The sequence below is a fragment of the Pocillopora damicornis genome, chromosome 2 (genome assembly GCF_964200805.1).
Source record: "Pocillopora damicornis chromosome 2, jaPocDami1.2, whole genome shotgun sequence".
NCBI classification, from domain to species: Eukaryota; Metazoa; Cnidaria; class Anthozoa; order Scleractinia; family Pocilloporidae; genus Pocillopora; species Pocillopora damicornis.
Window position 1 is genome coordinate 35,003,321 of NC_142671.1, and position 19,796 is coordinate 35,023,116.

The 19,796-nt window shown below is 37.9% G+C and overlaps 1 protein-coding gene across 5 annotated transcripts in view; it reads left to right on the forward strand.

The window, feature by feature from the left end:
• Window positions 1-19,796, forward strand: part of LOC113686358 (uncharacterized) — a 26,288-nt gene continuing 6,492 nt past the window's right edge. For 2 of the 5 annotated variants that reach the window (XM_089196645.1, XM_027203971.2), the window contains exons 1-19: window positions 1-190; window positions 5,058-5,233; window positions 5,984-6,087; window positions 9,685-9,768; window positions 9,903-9,990; window positions 10,396-10,493; window positions 10,985-11,084; window positions 11,277-11,400; window positions 11,679-11,758; window positions 12,594-12,649; window positions 12,865-12,903; window positions 13,156-13,235; window positions 13,615-13,713; window positions 14,066-14,180; window positions 14,562-14,666; window positions 15,183-15,234; window positions 15,549-15,688; window positions 16,314-17,070; window positions 17,527-18,032. In XM_089196645.1, the coding sequence (XP_089052771.1) occupies window positions 5,173-5,233; window positions 5,984-6,087; window positions 9,685-9,768; window positions 9,903-9,990; window positions 10,396-10,493; window positions 10,985-11,084; window positions 11,277-11,400; window positions 11,679-11,758; window positions 12,594-12,649; window positions 12,865-12,903; window positions 13,156-13,235; window positions 13,615-13,713; window positions 14,066-14,180; window positions 14,562-14,666; window positions 15,183-15,234; window positions 15,549-15,688; window positions 16,314-17,070; window positions 17,527-18,032 (2,688 nt within the window). In that variant the 5' untranslated portion in view covers window positions 1-190; window positions 5,058-5,172. Of the gene's footprint in view, window positions 196-2,932; window positions 3,126-5,033; window positions 5,234-5,983; window positions 6,088-9,684; window positions 9,769-9,902; window positions 9,991-10,395; window positions 10,494-10,984; window positions 11,085-11,276; window positions 11,401-11,678; window positions 11,759-12,593; window positions 12,650-12,864; window positions 12,904-13,155; window positions 13,236-13,614; window positions 13,714-14,065; window positions 14,181-14,561; window positions 14,667-15,182; window positions 15,235-15,548; window positions 15,689-16,313; window positions 17,071-17,526; window positions 18,033-19,796 lie in introns of those variants that run through there. The other 3 variants (XM_089196647.1, XM_089196646.1, XM_027203970.2) reach the window with 3 other exon arrangements.

A 19,796-nucleotide genomic window follows, 5' to 3' on the forward strand; every position in this document is an offset into this window, starting at 1 on the left:
GATACGGGTGACTACAGAACTCCAAAAACACAACTCAAAAAAATGCAACAGGAAACGCTTGCTGGCTGAAAATTGAGAAGACATGGCATGCAACGGGTATTAAGGCCTCGGTGGCAACATTTTTGAGTCAATCTCAGCTTGCTTGGCTCATTACAGTTTTCAGCGCGAGTGTTTTCAGATTTCGCTACAGGTAAGGTAAGATTGTTCACGTCTAATGTCGACGTCGCGCTTCATCAGACGGGCATCTAGCTTAATGGGTCATCATAAAATTACACGTCCATTTTATGGTTAGAGTGATTGAGGAATGTTTTTGTCTAGCTTTCTACTCACGAGTATGAGCGAAAAGTTTCCGCTCAAAAGTGCGACCCTTCATTTCTACGGTAAATATGTTCACTGGTATCCGTTGACTGTATGCAGTGCTGGGATATATATATATATTCGTATATTAACGAAGTTGCTTTGTCAGATTACATGTAAATTTGGTCTGGATTTGTGGATCACAAGATAACGCCCATAATTAAGAAAAACCTGGAACCTGTGAGGAAAAAGTTAAAAAAAAAATTATTGACTAAAACAACATGTATTTCATTGTTCTTTTAGACATTTGCGGATGTATAAATATCTTGTTTGTTCCCAAACTTTTGACTTAAAGCGCATCCGTGTTGATGAGATCTGTCTAACTCTGTGTCTGCTGTCAGCTGCTTTCATTTTTTCTATTTACCTTTGAGGTAAAACTAAATTTATGGCAAATTCAGGGAGAGCTGCGAGAGTTGACGCCATGAAGAGCTCAGTTCGTGTTCAGATTTCCCACTCGGGCGGCACAGTTTCACCTACATATCATCTCAGTCATTTTGATATTCAGCCTGTTAAGAATTTAAAAATACAGTGTTGTATTGAGATTCCCATCTTTTTATAATTTGGAAAAAATCGACAAAGTTCTTATTTACCTTGCAAAATTAATGTGAATAAATGGAATCAGGTGAGGGCTGATTCTTCTCTCGAGGAATTTTACTATTTCTGTCTTCCAAATGTTTTCCTATTAATTAGTTACTTCTTGTGACTGCACTAAAACATCAGAAAAATACTTAAAAGTCTAATTATCAGTGCTCAGTTGCAAACTGAATTAAGTCTACTGTTTGCTCGCACCAACACCTGCATGTAGATTTTATCAACCGATGTGATTTGACCAAATAAAGTGAATGTCTTAACTTATTGTCACGGCGAGATATCTGATCACTCTCGAGGGTGACAGCTATTTAGGTGTCCCTCTTCTCAGAAGACAATCAATTTTTTAAAAATATAATTTTATTTTTTTCCACGTCATTACCGCGGTTTTCCCTTAAGTAACAAACCAATTCAAGCTTTGATATTTCCTTGGACAATCACATGAGATGTCAGTCACTTGCTTTGGGGGGGGAGGGGGGGGAGGCGGCGTAAGGAAACAATTGTATTCTGTCACCACTTGTGGACATCAGATGACCGTTGCTTATTTGTAGTCGTAAAAAGTACTTCGCGCACTTTGAGTTCTGGTATGTTTTTTCCTCCAGTTTGGAGACGCAGAGATATCTGCAAGAGAAAAAAGTCGTCTACTGACGTGATGAATGGACGGAAAATCAGTTACATTTATCTAAGAGGTGAATAAAGTCGTCCTTAAAACGACTCATGGAAAAACCTCAGTCGCGTTTCGCGTTTCGTGTTTCGCAGTAACACTGCAGTTTTTTTTTCACTCTTCGATAGACAGGGAACGAGGGGTGTCACCATGAAGTTCACATCGAAAAGAGGTATAGAAATGGCGAGAAAATTATACGAAGCAGAGGAAAATTATTGAGTATATTGGAGGCTCCAAACGCATCCCAAAGTCGTAAAAAATAATTAATCTAACCCCCGAAAATGTTATACTCTTGAATTTGCTGATGGTAGCATCACGCCTGTCATAGTACCACACCCAATTCACCAAAAATCAGGAGTGAGACATTTTTGTTTGTGATTTCGACCCAATTTTGTGATGCATAAAGTGCACAGATAGTTTCTTAATAGCATTGGACTGTTTATGTCAATTTTTTAAATAAAATTATTTGCTCATGTTGAGGAGCGTGTGTCAGCGTTTGTCTAAACTGTTTAGTTAACCCCACCCTGTTTCACAAAACCGAAATTTTTAATTAGTTAATGGTAGCAAAAACAGGGAACCTTCATCTGATTGAAATTTTTACCGGCAAAACAGAATTGTAAAGAAAAATTATGACCTAGAATTGTCACCTAATTTGAATTCGACCTCTGCTATGGCGTAGTCAGTATAAACATATCAATTTCAGAAAGCTTTCGGTCCGATACAAATTTTTTGTTTTATTTAAAAATGTCGCTGACCTGAGAAAATCTCCTTATTTAGCTGGTCCACACGGCGGGAGTTTAATTGGGGTAGCGGGGTAGTATAGAGTATATAAGTATATATTAAAAGTTTGAGTGCCATAACTATGTCCATTTACGTCTGATGGCAAATATTACGACTGAAGTAGAACTCGGCTTTCTCTATGTTAAAATTTACTTTCCACAATATCAAAATAACTGACTCTTTTCGCGCAATTTTATATAGCAAGCCTTTTGCTCGGATTTTTTGTCTTTCCGCCAGTTTCTTGTTGACCGATTTTTTTTCCGACCAATCGTAAAGAGTTTCAACACACCTGCTATACGCGGTTATAATGGAATGTCTCTATAATTTACTCAATTTCAACATTATTAAAGTCGAATCTGGCCGGAAAATCAAAAAAGGTTTTCGAATATAGTAATCGAGTGAATTGTACAATTAGATAACTTGCACTTTGATACGAAATATTGCTCAGAATTATCTCGACTACATAAATACTTAAGTGCTAACAGTGAGTTTGTTCTGAAACTTGTGCATTATAACACAAGTTATATTTAAAATTGACGTTACCACAATTTTCATCTACCATTGGGTCTGAGTGTGTTACGCCATCGTTCCCTAAAAAAAGCGTATTTCAACTAAAAGAGTCGTTCAAGTAGTTGTTAAGTGCTCGCTATCTCGCTAAGCTAGTCTGAACTCGTTTTTCATAACAAGAAGGGCAAAAGGACGATTGAAATCACATGTGCGCTCAAGTGTAATGAAGGTATTTCAACTTATCAACGGATAATAACTGTTATTTTACCAGCAGCTTATTCATGTGCACTGTAAACGGTCGATGATATCTTTGGGTGGAGTTTATAAACCGTAAAAAAATCCATTCTTTCGATATACTTCACTGGGTTAACCAATCAATATTTCCCAGCTTACTCAGGGACTATTCTAAAACAGCCTCTGTTCGAATTCTCCGGAAATCAACACACATGTATTTATTTGGGGTTTCTCCGTGAGGCTATGAACCGCAATTGTCAAAGCTCGTTATCTCATAATTTCTGCGAGGAAAGCGAAAAAAAGTACGATCGATGTAGATTGTCGAAACAAATCATAAAACTACGTATTCAACTTCAGATGGACGCTGTGTTAGGTGACATCACTGACGTTCTGAGATTCAATCTTGTAACAAGGTTTATTTGATACCTGCGATCGAATGAAAAACGCATTGACCAAATTCTCGAGGTGAATCGACGCTTCTCATTAATATATTTCAAAATTATTAAGAACTGCTTGAACTTAGACAGTAAAAAGTATCCTTTCACATACGTACCATTATCTCATCAAAGTAGTTAAGGAGTACTGTACTAAAGTAATACACAGATATTGAGCACTTTGTTAATATATTCAATATAATACACTCTAATTCAATTTTCTATCAGCCTCCTCGATTGTTGCGTTCGTGTTAACCTCTAGTTATCTTTCGTGTTCGTGATTTATTCTTTATTGTGATTTTGCTTGTTATCCGTGAAAATAATCCCTAGGGAACCAACAGGCTGAGCTATATTTCTGAAGCGCTTTTCTTGCGGTAAAAATTGACGGTTTGAAACTTCGTAACCAGCGAGAACATATGGTCTAAATGGGGAGGATTTCTTTCATACAGATAAGTGCTTCTTTTCTAAAACGATATCAAAAACTTCCAATCCTAAAAGAACAAAAATTTTCTGTCTAAGGTTTTGTATCCGTACCGGTTCATGTTTATGAAAGTTATTCGGCCAATTTCTAATTAATAAGTGACCAGCGACAAATTGTAGGTGGCCGGAAAAATTCTCGCCAATAAAGAACCCTGTGCCGGGTAAAAAGAAGAGAAATTTCGCTTGGAACTTCCGATAGGAACGGTTAAAATGGTTTAGTTCCGTCGCCCTCCGTAAAATTTCCCCCCGGACCGCGTGTCTTATTGATTTATCAATGGGTTGAGGCGGAAATTTCCTACTAAATTAAAGCGCCACAGTTTAACAACCAAATTAAAAACTCAATTTCAGGTTAAACACCTGTATAATTGGAACATAAAACTACAAAGTTTTGAAGATTTAAAAAAAATTCCTTCGCGAAACTTAATTCAAATGGCTCTCCCTTTCAACAGCAAAATTAAGTTGAAAGAGTTTAACAACATGCAGTTACTGTATTAGTTCTGGGAAAAATTGCCCCATCTTGTGTGGTTAACGACAGTTCTTTTCTCTAGAGACTAAAATCTTGTCGAATTTAGATATTTCCTTAACAATTGTACTAGCAATCGGAAAAGGGTAATATTTAAAACTTACACCTACTATTAGACACTTGTGACAATATTGTGCGTTTAAGAAACAAACTGTTGTCCTTGCGATTACAATTTCCGAGAAATTAATATTGAACGTGGTATTGCACTAAATATTTTATCTGTAGAGTTTTCTTCCAATTACCTTCATCTTTCGAGGGAGTGTGTTTTGACAGGGCCTGAAAATGCGATCAGATGTCATTTCAGGTTACCTCATTTTCAAAATTAAACTCCGTATTAAGCGACACTTTGTCAATATCCTGAGGACTCACTTTTGAGTATTGAATAAGCAGTTCACTCAAGTTGAAATATTAACAATTGACGCCGTATTCACAAAGTACATCTCAAGTTCGGCCCAGATCTAACATTTTATTTATTGACTCCTTTCCTTAGGGATCCGGGTCGCTAAATAGTCGGAAATGCCGGTAGAAGTCAATCTTCAAGCTTAGTAATGAAGAACCTACAGTAGCACAAAGCTTTAATGTTGTGAGTGGATCACTACTCTGAAATGAAACCGCGAAAGGGAGATAACCAAGGTGAAAAGTGTTCAACCATCAAAGTTGGAAGAGGTAAGCGAACGAAATTGCCATTTGTGAAAACATGCAAAACTTAAAATTCACCCATCGATTTGAGCTGGTTATTATACACATGTTAAAAACTCAGACATGGTTTGATGCTACTCTAGTTTACAGATTTAATGAATGCAACCGAAGAAGTTACAATTCATAGACCCAACGTTTCGACACTCCTGTCTAGTGCCTTCATTAGGGGTGATCTAAACTAGATGAAGGCACTAGACAGGAGTGTCGAAACGTTGGGTCTATGAATTGTAACTTCTTCGGTTACATTCATTAAATCTGTAAACCAGAGTAGCATCAAATCATGTCTGATCGTTCACCTGGTTGCCGTGTAAACTATAATATATGTTAAAAACTCCTGGACTGCTCTATTTTCTTTCACGGATTTTTGACGAAATATCGTTTTATTGACAATCACTTTTTGTTGGGAGTTTGACTGTCTTGCACGAACACTAATTTAGAAATGAGCAGTTCCATTACTGCATGACTAAGCGATATTTTGGATTAAGTTTGTTATAAAAAAAGCTGCAGTTGAAAAAATGGAAAATGTTACTTCCAGTACCATGTTCATCTGATGTGTTAATCGCGTCACTATGATTAATTTCAGCTATATTTATTGTCTAATTTTTCAGTGTAAGTAATAATCGTTTATAGTTTTAAGTCAGATATAAAGCACTAAAAATGGCCAAGATCGTTTCTGTCGAGGGTGACAATGCAAGTTTTTCCCTTTTTGCGTCACAGATTCCGGAAGGGTGAAAGTTTTCGTGCGAGTGCGTCCTCCTCGACCGAATGAAAACAGTCGGAAAGATCAGATTGCTGTGAATGTTGAAGAGCTCTCCTCGAAGGTGAGTGTAAAATGCCACCTCTTTCTTATTTACAGGTAATGATTCCTAAAATCGGTATCACTCAATTTCTGACTGAGTTGCACGTACGTGTTTCCCTCGAGAGGAGTGAGTTTCCGACCCGCGAGAACGCGCGAGATTCTGTGAAGACACTTCTGCGTAAGTTGACGACGTCTGGTCAGTTTTTTTTCTCAAACTCGTGCGATTTCGGGTCAGACAGCATAATAGTCATAAAATAAATTTCTAAAACATGGGAGCAGAAGTCTGTCTTGTATACGTGACAATTACATGGTTGGATTCACAACGCAACATGTTCAGCCAAAACAAATATCACGAGACAAAACAATCAATAAAGACTAATGACTGAAATATAATGTTCGTCACGCGCGTGTGAACGAGATATTTGGTCAGCGGGCAGTTATTTGGAGAGGAACTTGCCAGAGGCGAATTGTGTAGTTTCCATCGTGTTCGAGTCTTCCTTTGTGGTTATATGTAATTCTTGACGCTTGAAATGGCTCTAAGCGATCAACTCATGAACGGAAAGGAATCAAGTACACATCCGGTGGTTTACATCTCGAGAAAAGAGACTTTTAGTGCGAGTCATCGTTTACACAGTACGAAACTGAGCGACGAAGAGAATCGACGAATATTTGGGAAGTGCAATAACAAGAACGGACACGGGCATAATTATACTGTGAAGGTGACAGTTTGTGGACCAGTGGACCCCCTAACTGGCATGGTCATGAACTTGACGGACTTAAAAACGCACATGGGTAGCGTTTTGGAACCTTTGGATCATAAAAATCTTGACTTGGACGTACCATACTTCAGCGATGTGTGTTCAACAGCAGAGAATATTGCTGTGTACATTTGGAAGTGCTTATCAAAACGTTTGCCCGAGGGAATTTTGTTTGAAGTGAAAATCGACGAAACTGGCAAGAATTCTGCTCGTTACAGGGGTGGAATGAGCGCTAATCTCCCGTTTGACGTATTGTAAGCACAAGGAAGATTGTCAGCATTAACAGTAGTATAATTAGAATCGTCATTGTTGTTGATTTTTTTTTCATGGTATTCAGAACTAAATACTATCTGAAAACTGCGTCAGCAACATCCGATTTTACAACTTTTTCATACAGGATACTTCTACCTTCTATGTCAATAGATATCACGGCGATTCAGTTAAAACATTTCACTTTCGTTTTGTTGAAAGTTTTTAAAAGAGCTTAGATATTTACATCAACAGTTGATTGGGGTGTTATTTTGAGATCATGGAAACATGCTGGTGACAATTCAGATGTTTACGTGTTATCTTATGTAAATACCAAAAAAGTCCACTATTACTCAGAAATTAGATGAACTGTTAAAGCAAAAATGGGATTGAAAGTTCACTTACATAACTTTGATACAAAATATAGAGGAAAATCTAATTTATACCATCTGTGATGAGCTTTATGAAGTGATAATTTTTTCTTGGGTAGGAAATTTTTAAAAATGCACACTTTTCTTTTGATGCACTAATCCCTCTAAATGAGAGAAATCTCAAATATATCTGATATGACTTGAGATTTTCAGTTAGTGCCATTTTTACCATGTGCATGAACCAATTATTTATTTATTTGTTTACTTATTTATTAACTTTGCCTTACAACAACAATCAAAATAAGTAGATTAAAAAAAAAAAAACAAAAAAAAACAGAGAAAATGACAAAAAATGGCAAGGACACTGCAACAGCGTAGCCAATTACAGAGGTCCCAGAATATAAAAGAAAATAAGACATGAAGAGAGGAGGAAAGAAGCTATCAATCTATATGCAGCAAGTAATCTTAGAATTTAGTGGACGGACAGTATTACATTTTAAACAAATAGACTTGAAGGTTTCGGGATTATTTGGATTGTAAGGAAGAAGTAAACTGGCCAAATAGAAGTTAAACATTACGGTCTTAAATGAGTTCAGAGTTTGGGTTTCAATGTTAATGATACTGGCTGAGTTGTTCCAAATCTGACAAGTTCTGATAAAAAAGGACTTTTGATAGGTAGTAGTTTTGCATTTTTTAGGAACAAATTTGATGACAGCATTAGTGTAGCGCATGGTTCTTGCAACACGCTTTACAGGTAATACAGAACCATTTAAAGAGACAAAGTTAAGCATAGCCTTGTAGAAGAATATAATGTCCAAAAATTTGTGCCAATATGTGATGGGTAGAATTTTCAGTGATTGGAGTTGTGTCCTCTAATCTATGGATGTTGAGAATGGCAAACATAAGATGAACTTTGTGGCATGTCTTCAAGTTGGATGGACTCTAACTTCGAAATTAGTTCAATGGATTGAGTAGTCTTTCCTTTTGTTGTAGAAGGATTTATTTTAATTCCAAATTGAGGGTGATTTCTCTAAACATTTTGAGTGTTCAATTGAAATTTGCAATATACAAAGTGATTTTTGCATATTCATGCAAAAATTTTGAAACTTATGTCAACCTGATGGACCAACAATGGTATACAGAACTTCTGAAGTATTATGATTACTGGTCTTTGAGATACTCTTCATAATGATTAATTGGTTGAATGAATAAAGTTTACAGTATTGAAGATGCTGTGGCTTTAAGTTTTCAAGCTGGGCTCTGGGCCAAGTGGTTTGGGTTTGACACCTGTTATGTTATTTTGTTGTATCTTTGGGGTGAGACACTTCACTTTCATAGTCTTCACAGTCTCTCTCTTGTCTTTAGCCAAAAGTGTATTTAAAAATTGGTGAACTTTTGGGAATCCTGAGAAAAATTTGAGGGGGTAGTCTGTGATGAACTAGCATCCCACCAAGGAGAGGGGGTGAGGGGGGGAGGATATCAGCACTACCAGCTGTTTCATGCTACAGAAACCAGAATTAGCTTCAGCAGTGTGGGACTCATGGAATGAGTATAGACTTAACCCATTATGCCCTAACACCAGTATGCATATACTTCAAACTGTTTACTATTCATTTTCTACAGTGCTGACAAGGAGAATTTGTTGAACAATCAAAAGCTTTTGTAGTTGGTGATCATGTTCTTTATTCTTGTGACTTTAATGATTCATTCAGGGGTGATATGGTAACAAGAAATTAAATGCTAGTCACTCCTAGTAGTTAAAGGGTTAACCAGTACCTTTTAGTAAAGAAGGATGGGATGTGTTGTAGGTCAGTGGTTAACACTGGATATTGGATAGAAATATGTGGGAGGTTAGTTGGTCTTCAAAAGAATAAGGTTTTAATGGAGCTGGACAGCAGAAAAATAAACTTGAATGATGCTGTAAATTTGGTTAAAACATATATTGATGATCTGAACCTCCACCATAAACCTACCCCTGCAAGTCTGCAGCAACTGAAAAATAAGAAATTGTCCTTTTCCTAAGAAAGCCCTTAACTTGAAAAAGTTAAGAGGGACTTGATGTTCAGGAAAATTGATTTATCTCAAACATCTTTTTTCTATGTGAAAACTGTATCATAGTTGTGTGGAACAAGGTCACAAATTTGCTGTATAAGGCACTTTTCTGCAGAAAAACCAGCCCCTTTAAGGTTTTGAAGTCAATAAAAGTACAAACTTGTTAACACTTTAACTTTCCACTTTCAGATCCATGTCACTGATCCCAAGCACAGTTGGGAGAAGACTTTTAATTTTGACCATGTTTTCCCAAAGGAGGCCACAAATCCAGAGGTGCTTTGGTTTAAATTTTAAGCATGATACAACTGATACTTTGTTTTTTGAGATACAGATAGAAAATACCTTTAGCATTCAAAAAAAGTTTTTTAAAACTTGTTAAACACGATCTTCAAAAACTTGTTTCCAAGGTGTGCAGTACCATAAGCAGACCTCTGGTGAATGCTGCTTTGAATGGATTCAATGGAACACTCATGGCGTATGGACAGACAGGATCAGGTATGAATTTTGAATTTCTCTTGTCCTCTTTCAGGGGTGTAACTGGGAGAGGAGAGGTGGGGGAAAACTCGATAAGGCTCGTATCCCCTCCCCTTTAGGAAATGATTTTCCTCTTGGTCAACAACATACAAGCCTGATAATTCAGGTGATAAAAACGCTTGAATACAAAGAATCTGCATGGCATAAATCTAATCTAGTGTTAGATTCCTCATATGCCGGTCTCTACCACCGCGTGAATATGAGCCCGCTGACTCATAAGGTAGACCAGCTGTATAAGGTACGTCACGTAAGGTGCGCGTAATTCGTAACCGTAACCCGCCCTTTTAAAATCTTTGCTATGCCCGTGTCTTTGTTGTAGAAATTAGATTTACAATTTTCATAGACGTGCCCTCATCATTATTCCAGGTAAGACCCATACATTGATGGCACCTGATGGGATAACAGCTGGTGTGGTTGAAAGATGCTTCAAACGAATCACAAAGGATGATTATCATGATTACAAGGTGACTGTAACATTGATCAAGCGGTAACCTCATAAGTCAGAGTGACCTAGTAGACCAATTAGATATCGAAGACAATTAAGGTGACTTGCACCAAAGCGCGGGAAACTCATTAGCGCGGGAAGCACGGAACGGGAAACAGTAATATTTATTAAGTTGTAACCTCATAAGCCAGAGTGACCTAATGGGCCAATGAGATATCGACGACAATTAAGGCAAATTGCGCCAAAGCGCGGAAAACTCATTAGCACGGGAAACACTAATATTTATTGAGTGATAATTTCATGAGCCAGAGTGACCTAATGGACCAGAATGGTTTTCTTAGTCAGATAAATTGATTTAAGTAACGAAAGTTGATTTCAGAACGTAGCCTACAGCAAAAGGCTTCGGACAACATTCACTTGACAACAGTTTGCCCCAGAATTGTTACGTTGCTTTGGTTAATGAAAAAAGATGTATTTGCTTGAATTGACAATATCGGTGTTACCTTGCAGGTAACAATGTCGTACTTGCAAATTTACCAGGAGAAAATATACGACCTTCTCAACTCAACGAACAAGGTGGAACTTAGCCTGAGAGAACACCCAGTTAAAGGTTTGTGGACATATACATCGAAGAAGATACACTTTTTGTGATCCAGTGCTCATCAGGTTTCCTTAAACTAGCTCTAACAGACTTAAAAAAGAAACTTGAATAGCTATCGAGCAGGCCTGCTCGCAGACTTAACTTAAAGGACGTCGAATTTCAAGTGAAACGTTTTTTTAATTTTGTGTTTGCAATCCTCAGGTGTTTATGTAGAGAATCTTTCGGAGTTTGTGGTACGAAGCCCCTCAGAAGTGTTACATCTGTTAGCCGTGGGAAAGAAAAGACTCGTATTTGCTGAAACTAAGATGAACAGGAACTCAAGCAGGTACCACTCAATATGAGTTCCATTCCTTCGTTTATTGATACTAAGTTCATTGCAAGAGTCAAAGGGCATTTATCGATAGATCGGGTTATCAACTCGGGAAAGGTTTATACTTTTTATTTACACATTTTCCACAAGTCAAAAAACCTTATTTTGGCACAAACTGAGTAATTTTAAAGAATAGAATTATTTTGTTTCACCTTAGTGGTATCGAATTTATGGTCGTTTATAGATGATGGCACCACGCATGAGTACGAAAAGTGGTTTTCTTTTGCTTCCAGGTCCCATTCTGTTTGTCAGTTGACGATTGAAAGAACTCTTAACAAGAATAAGATGAACGCAGAGGGAATTGCTAAACATGGTAAGATTGCATTCTTCTCCACGTAAGGAAAGCCAGAGATCACGGAATCACTACTATAAGATCTGAAATCCTCAATGCAGCTTTTTTGACTCATCATGACTTATGAGTCCAAGAGACTGTCCAAAAAAGAATCACTTTGGTTCATGCTTTTAGCTGTGCCTGGGCTGAAATGGTTGTATATACCTGGAAAGTTTGAAGAGCACTTAGATGCTAGATTTGCTCTCAGCTTTGCCTGGAGCCACTCTTACGCCTCTATTGTGCTCTTAAAACCTTCCCACTTGTGTCCATACCTCGATATACAAACGCTAAGCATGAACCAATTGGATCAATGTCAGTATCTGGACAACTGCGCACCTACCCTTCCCTTAACCCAACACTAACCTTAACTTGTTATCAGTTGACTTTTGTTGGATTAGGGGAGGGGTAGGTGTGCAGTTACTCAGATACTTAGATTGATCCAACCAATTCTTAAGTACACAAAGTAGTGAATAAACGGTTAAGAATATACGAAAGTCATATATTTGAACTGCGGATAAAGACGTGAATGAGAGTGATCCTCGCAGTAATGTGCATGCGCTGCACCGGTATCGCAGAGGTCATGGGTTCAAGTCCCGTACAGGCCTGAATTTTTTTCAGGGCTTATTTTCACTACTGCCTAAGTAGTGCACATTACTGCGAAGATCACTCTCATTCATGTACACAAAGTAGTAGAAGTCAAAAGCTCGAGAAAACATACGAGACCATGTCTCAATATTGGCGCAAGGTTTTGTAATTTCTGTTTCTTTCTAATATTAATCATGTACAAGTAATTAAGGGACAAAATGTCATTTTATAGGTGCAAATGGACGAGATTCTCGGGATGATCTGGTACCGAGTAAGAACAGCAGTGAGGTTTGTAATTTACCGTTAGTAATGTAATGTCAGTATCTAAGCAATTACACATCTTCTTGTCTTCCAACCCAACGTTACCCCTAACTTGATATCATCTGACCCTTAATTGATGTGTAAAGGGATCTGGAGGGGTAAGTGCGCAGTTTCTCAGATGATGATATGGATCGAAAATACTTAACATTTACAAGGGAACACATACTACTTTTCCTAAACAGGATTCAGGGGAAGATTTAGATGCTGAGGCTAGCGAAGAGGTAGGACTGTTCACTTGAATTAATATCTGTTTTTAAGAAAACGTGAGGGATTTAACTCATAATTGCGCTGAAAGTTTCTACTGCGATGATTTTAGTCACGATGCAAAAATCACCAGGATCGTGTTCTTAACACCTGGTTCTGTAATGAATTATACGCAACATACCCACGAGAATTTGTAATAATCTGTGCGTATATTTTGCAAGCATAAATACTACTGCTTTACTAAGATCAGAATTTTGTAATTTTTCTAGAATGAAGAGGCGGAAGACGATTCGTTCGCCAAAATGGTGGCCTTCGATGATGATGTGCTTATCAGAGGACGAATTTATTTGTATGTATACTACAGTACTTCAATTTAGTCATGATTTTTACCGGATGGAGCACTTAATTTACAAATCTAATTATCAGGTGAAGGAACATCGAAACTAACACATCTCTGTGAAATTCGCATTGGTTCTTCTTACATTGATCTGTAAATGGTCAACAAAATTCGCGCCATCTTCTCAACCAATCACGAACTGAAACCAATGGCGACTTTCGCATTTTCCCGCGTTTTAGGCAATTTACTTTGAGTTCTTAGTTTCTCTTTCTCATATTTATGACTCATATATCTCTGCTTTGATTGGCCATCAAGATAACTTCTTACTACACTGAATCAAAAAGCGCCCTATATTGCTTATTGAGTCTAAAACACTTTGTTGTACATTTAGGTGCGACTTAGCCGGTAGTGAGCGACTCAAGAAAACCCAGGCGGAGGGAGAAAGACTAAGTGAAGCTCAACATATTAACTTGTCGCTGCTTGAGTTGGGGTGAGGATTTCTTTGTTAATAGCTAAGTTATTTAATGTTAGACGAAAAATGTAGAATTTTCCATGTAAGCGTGTTTGCGAAAGCTAGTTGAGCTTGCCCTTTTCATCGGAGGTGTCGTTCGATAACGTGTCGTGTTCCATAACGACAAGCAACGTGGAACTTTTGAAATGTTAGTGCTTCTCTCGACTTAGCTTCGAAGATATTCGATCGTGCTCCGAAAGCGAACATCTTCTCGAAAAAAGAGAGGTAACCCTCACTCTCATCCTACTAATTCTGTTCTGAATAAGATTCCTTTCTGATTAAACTTTAATAAAACTTGGAGTAAGTTTTATTCCACCGTAATTGCTCTTAGAAATGTCATCCAGGCATTGGCAGAAGGGAAGAAGACTCATGTTCCATTCCGGAATTCTACTCTAACAAGGCTCCTTCAGGAAAGTTTGGGTGGAAACTGCAAAACCAGTTTAGTGGTAAGTATTAAATCAAAGCAAATGACGGAATTTACGCACAGATTACATTAGGCGAAACCGTCCTAAATTACACGAGAACGTCCAAAATCGCTCGGAGCCTCTCCATGTTTGATAGGAGAATTTCGATAATGATCGAAAAAGGTCTGATGTGAAGTGATTTTGTGATTAGAAGTCATTCAAGAGTCCTTGTATAGCCTTCTTTATGTAAGTAAGTCGGCGATGGCAGGATGGATAGACACGAGCACTGTTTGCAATTTTAATGAGAACCTTCTTAGGTCATATTATGGTTTACAAATCATGGCTTGAACAAAAACAAATTTCCCTTTAACAGTGAAACTGAAATGACGCTTTCATTAAATATACTATTTATGATTGTGTCAGGTGTGTGTCTCTCCAACCATGAGTGATGTTAGTGAGACTAAAAGTACTTTGTTTTTTGGATCCCGAGCAATGAAGATCACAAATACTGCTTACATTAACGTTGAGGTAAGAGTTATGTTACAAAGAGTCATATGCGTTGGTGTATTGTTCCGTTTAGACAAATGAAAACTGCTTATTAGAGCGCGCTACGTCAACTTTACCTTGTACGAGAACGTAGACGCCATTGAACGAGAATTTTTTTGTGGTGCACACTTAATGAACGTGTAGGTTACAAATCCTTTAGCTTGACCTTCCAAGTTCTTTGAAGAGTTCTTGACTTTTCAGATGAGAAATAAAATGTTTTAAAGATGTACGGATGGGGAGGAGATCATGGGAAACTTTCCAAAGACTTGCATTTCGCGGCTCTATTTGGCTAATTTTCCCCAACTCAGTATCAAGACCCGATAAACAACCTTTTGAATGATATATCTTCATTGTCATCTCTCAATGTGTTTCCATGTTCATCAACAACAAATCCTTAATCTCTTGAGACGTCACGTAAGGTCATTTTCTATTCTTACTTCCTATCGCGTCGATGCAGAGTTTTCTTAAGTTCTTTTCCACCTTTTATTTGCATTGCAGGTTGATTACAAGAGACTTAGTGAAGATCTCTCGAAAATTGTGGATAAGAGAGGTAAACTTGGAAAACCTTTATTTAACTTCAACCAGTTTCTCATTCAGCAAAATTTAAGTCTGCCAATCAGAGAGAAGTTTTTTGTACCACGTGCTAAAAATTAACCAGCGAACCAATCATTGGCACCCAAGATGGCTCAAGCTCTCGCCCAATCTCTTTTCTGATTGGCTGTGTGCTAGAGTGCCCCGTATACTACACCGGGAATAATTTTATCTCAAGAATTCTAATTGTAAATAGATAATAGTTACGAGTGTTTAAAAACATAACATTGAAGCTAAGATAACCATTTCTTGACTGAAACTTTTTCCTTGAAGAAAAAGATCTTGAGGATCTAAAGCAAACATTTGAAAACAGGATAGACCGACTTAAACACGAGGCGGAGATGACAGTGACAAATACCATAGCAGAGGCCGACAGAGTGGTGGCATCTGTAAAGAGTCTCTACGAAAAGGAGGTAGATAATATTATTACTTTACGTCTTTAGTCTAGTTTGGGGTGACTATTGTTTTTCAAATGGTTTGAAAAGTTGGAGATGTAAAGCACAAAGCTGGACTCTTTGCAGCCTCAAGGTTTCGTAAATTTGCTCGTGAAGCTGGTGATAACGACGTGATCTGACAACTGATTCAGTAGTGGTGGCCTTCAGAATGTAAATCTGTGTCAGTGTTCTCAATCTTTAATCATACCTTTTCCATTTTCGCCACTCCCTTGTTATTTGGTGTATGTCTACTCTGGCGAGCTATTATGTTATGATTATTTCCATTCAAGGCGATTCTTTTTGTCGTTGAAATTACTTATATATAAGCTATTGCAATGCAGCTTCAACTTTACACTCGAAACGTGACGTACACTCGATCTGTGTTGTGCGCGTGCTTACTATTCTGTTCCAAACATTTTTCAAACGAACAAATAAATATGGGGCTTCGCCGCTCGCTGCGAGCTCTGCTAAAAGGGAAGGTGACACGCCTCAGCTTCACGTTTGAGAGCGGAACAAGTAAAATTGATTTCACTAAAAAAAAAAAACGAGTTCTTAATTGTGTGAACTTCACAAATTTACCTATCGTTTTATTTTCCCTCTTCAGAAATCTAGTTTGGAGAGCGACGTCAAAAATCTCAACTCCAGATTAGACGAAGAGAAAACGCAAACAGAAAACCTACAAAGTCAGATAACAAAGGCAAAAGGCAAACTACAAGAAGACATGCTCAGAGCAAGAAGCACTCTTCTGACAGATATTATCTCTATGCAGCTGTTTTACGCACTGAGGGATCTGCCCTTAGACTTTGGTCATCACCTCTCAGAAAACGACATAAGTCTCAAGGATATCTGTGCCCAATGGGCTGCAACAAAATGCAAAATTCTGGAAAACACAGACTTTCTTTTAGACCTGCTTAAAAGTTATTTGAATGAGATGAATTCTAAAGGAGAAAAAATGTTGGAGGATGGTGGAAGTCTGAATTGTTCGGTTGGATGTGAAGAATTGTTAAATGCCGATAAAAGATTGTTGAGTGCCTCTGAAGAAGTTTCATTGTACATGACGAATAAAACTGATGATGACAAGGTTGTTGCATCGACAGGTTTTTGCGAAATTCTTCCGTATTCCGAAACGAGTACCGAAAGCTCTATCCTATCGACTGAGCAAAATTTTGGAGATGGCGAAGAGAGTTCCAATATTAGGGACAAGCTGGTTTCACTTAAGAAATTTATGGACGACAAAGCGCTAGGTTTCCTAACGAAGGTATTTGAGCTTGATGTAGGAAATGAAAGCACACCACTAAACACGAGGCAAGACATTTACGGAAGGATTCAAGAATTGTTAAAGCAAGAAGGCACACTGCTAGGTGGGTATCTGAAAATGTTCTCACATTTTTTCAGTCTCGTCTTAATAAAATTTTTTTCCGGATTAAATATTCTGACGAAGCATTTTACCATGTCTGCGAATGGAAGAGAACTTGTCGTACGATGTACACCTAACGCTATCTTCAGCGCTAAGAGCATACTGTCTTACACGGTTGTCTGAAGATATTTTACAGTACATTAGCTGCATTCTCATAGAAAATAGGTGCAATGCTAGAGATAACTCTAAATAGCCAAATGTACTAAGAGCAGACATTTTGCACTCGTCATGATCGCACCAATCATAGTAGATTGCGACAAACAGAAGCAGATCGAGAGGAAATTAAAAAATAGAAGTACAACGGGAATAGGAAACTCATGTAGATCCTGTTTTCACCACGTATTAATCAAATGTCTCACACAGCTGTACGAGAGTATTGTTACATAAATTTTATCTTTAGATTTTAAAGAGAATGCAGAACTATCACATGTTGCTGACGCACTCAGCCTTCTTGACCACTGTCACAGTCACGTGATCGTAGATAAAGCGCTACAGAGCGCCTTGTTGGTTTTGGAAAACAACGATGTCATTAAGAGATGTAACTTCATCCAAAAGCAGAAAGACGTCTTGCAAGACGAAAACGAAACGCTGCGGAAACAGATCCAGATTCTACAGAAAGAGGCTGAGAAGCTGAACGGAAAACTAAACGAGACTTCGACTTCGTTATGTGATGTAAAGAAGAGTAAGGAACGACTAGAAGATGATCTCTCTTCGGTTTTTCAGCTTTACAACATGACAAACACTGAGCGAAAAGTAGACATGGAAAACGACGAGAACTTAGACAGGAGTACCATTCTGCAGGAAAATGTCACAACTCTGTTGGAAAACAACGCCAAACTACAAGAGAAGCTCGAAGTGTCGGAGAACGACAAAGAAAACTTGAAATCTGAGTTAACGTCTGTTAAGGTGAGTGGTATGACAACTTTCTGTAATTTCATTTGTTTACAATCTCACGTGACCTGTTAGCTTTTTAGACATTACCTCGGGCTCTCCTGGTTTATGATCAGCGGTCATCAATTCTAGCCATCCTTATACCTTGAATCATCTCTCAGTGGCCACATCAAATGAGACAATATCAGAAATGTACTTTTAACGACAAAGTGGACGCCAGCTTAGAATTTGCTGTGAAAGATAATCTTAAGACCTCATCATGACGAATAGGACAAAATTTTGTCACAGATTTTCCCACAACACAAACGAGTTTGACAGTAATGACGTTGAGATCTGATGCAAACAGAACACAATAACGCAGCTGTTTTGAAGGAAGCGTATACGTATACTGTTAGCCAAACAACAAATGGAACAATACCGGACTTATCGACTGCCCAGGCAGACCACATGATGCGACATGTCTCTACTGGACTTTTGTGATATTGCAAAGACAGACTACCAAACCATCGCTGGAGATGGAAACGAATCTGACAGACCAGTCTTCATGGCAACTGTATAACTTTACAGCGGACTTTTTAAGTCAGTTAATCCTTTTCAACGATAAATCGATTGCTTCCGCTCGTTACGACGACTGTGTAACGAAAGCAAGTCTAAGTCACTCTTTAGTCGTTTATAAAAAATTCTGTGAAATCATTTCTGTTATAAATGTTGTATCTAACATTTTTGACGAAGTGAAAATTGCAATGACGCAGACTTTTTTGGAAGGATTTAAGACCAGGTGTTATCAATTTATCAGGGCTCTCCCAGGAGGCTATGGGAAAGGATAACACTAAGGACGCGCAAAGCTTGAAGCTTTCCTTTGTAGTTCAGACGTCGTAAACAAGATGGCACTAATGAAAAAGATTGTATTTATTTCGCACGTACTACAGACCCGGACCTGCTAACAGGACTATTTCCGAGACAAGCCAAATTCCTCTGATGACTTTGAAAAATAAACATCTACATGGCGTAATTCGTCACAGATTGGGACACGTACCTATCTGTGACAGCATCTGCATTCAAATGGAGTTTGTCCACGGATTCCAGCACTGCTATTTTCTGAAGTATATTCGCACAAAGAGAGCAAATGACTGTTATCAAGTACAGCTTTTTTCTGGAGTCAAATGCAAGCATCAACTAACGAGGGATCTTTCAGCCTGGCTCAACTAAAGACTGATGTATCACACGCTGAGTGCCGCAATGCTCGAGAATGGGAAATTGAATTACAAACACAAGGCAAAAGCCTACTACGAGCACACCTTAGATTCAATGGGATAACTCTTGCACTTTATGAATGTATCACGTTTAAAAACATAGCTAAAATAGACTTATAATGTTCATTTTTATTTTAATATTTTGGTTTCATTTTGTGGTTAAGCAAGAAGGATGATTTTTTTGGGGGGGAGGGGGGGTTATCTCTAGTTAAATAGTTTTTGATGACCTGCATTCCTTCATAAAACAAAGGAAATAAAAAAAGAAAGAAATATTCTTGTATTACTGTGACATAATCTTAGTCTATTGTTTATATTTGTATGAATCATAGTTTATTTGAAATGTTGTGAATAAAACTTCCCCTGCGCATTATAGTTTATTCATACTTACATCCGTAGCTTACTTAGTCTTTTGGCTGGTGACTTCGTCTTAAAAGTTTATCCGCAAAACAAGAGAAAAGACAGTAAATAAAATAATTATGGCAAGGTAACCGCATTTAACTCGACCCAAGACATACTTATTCACTTC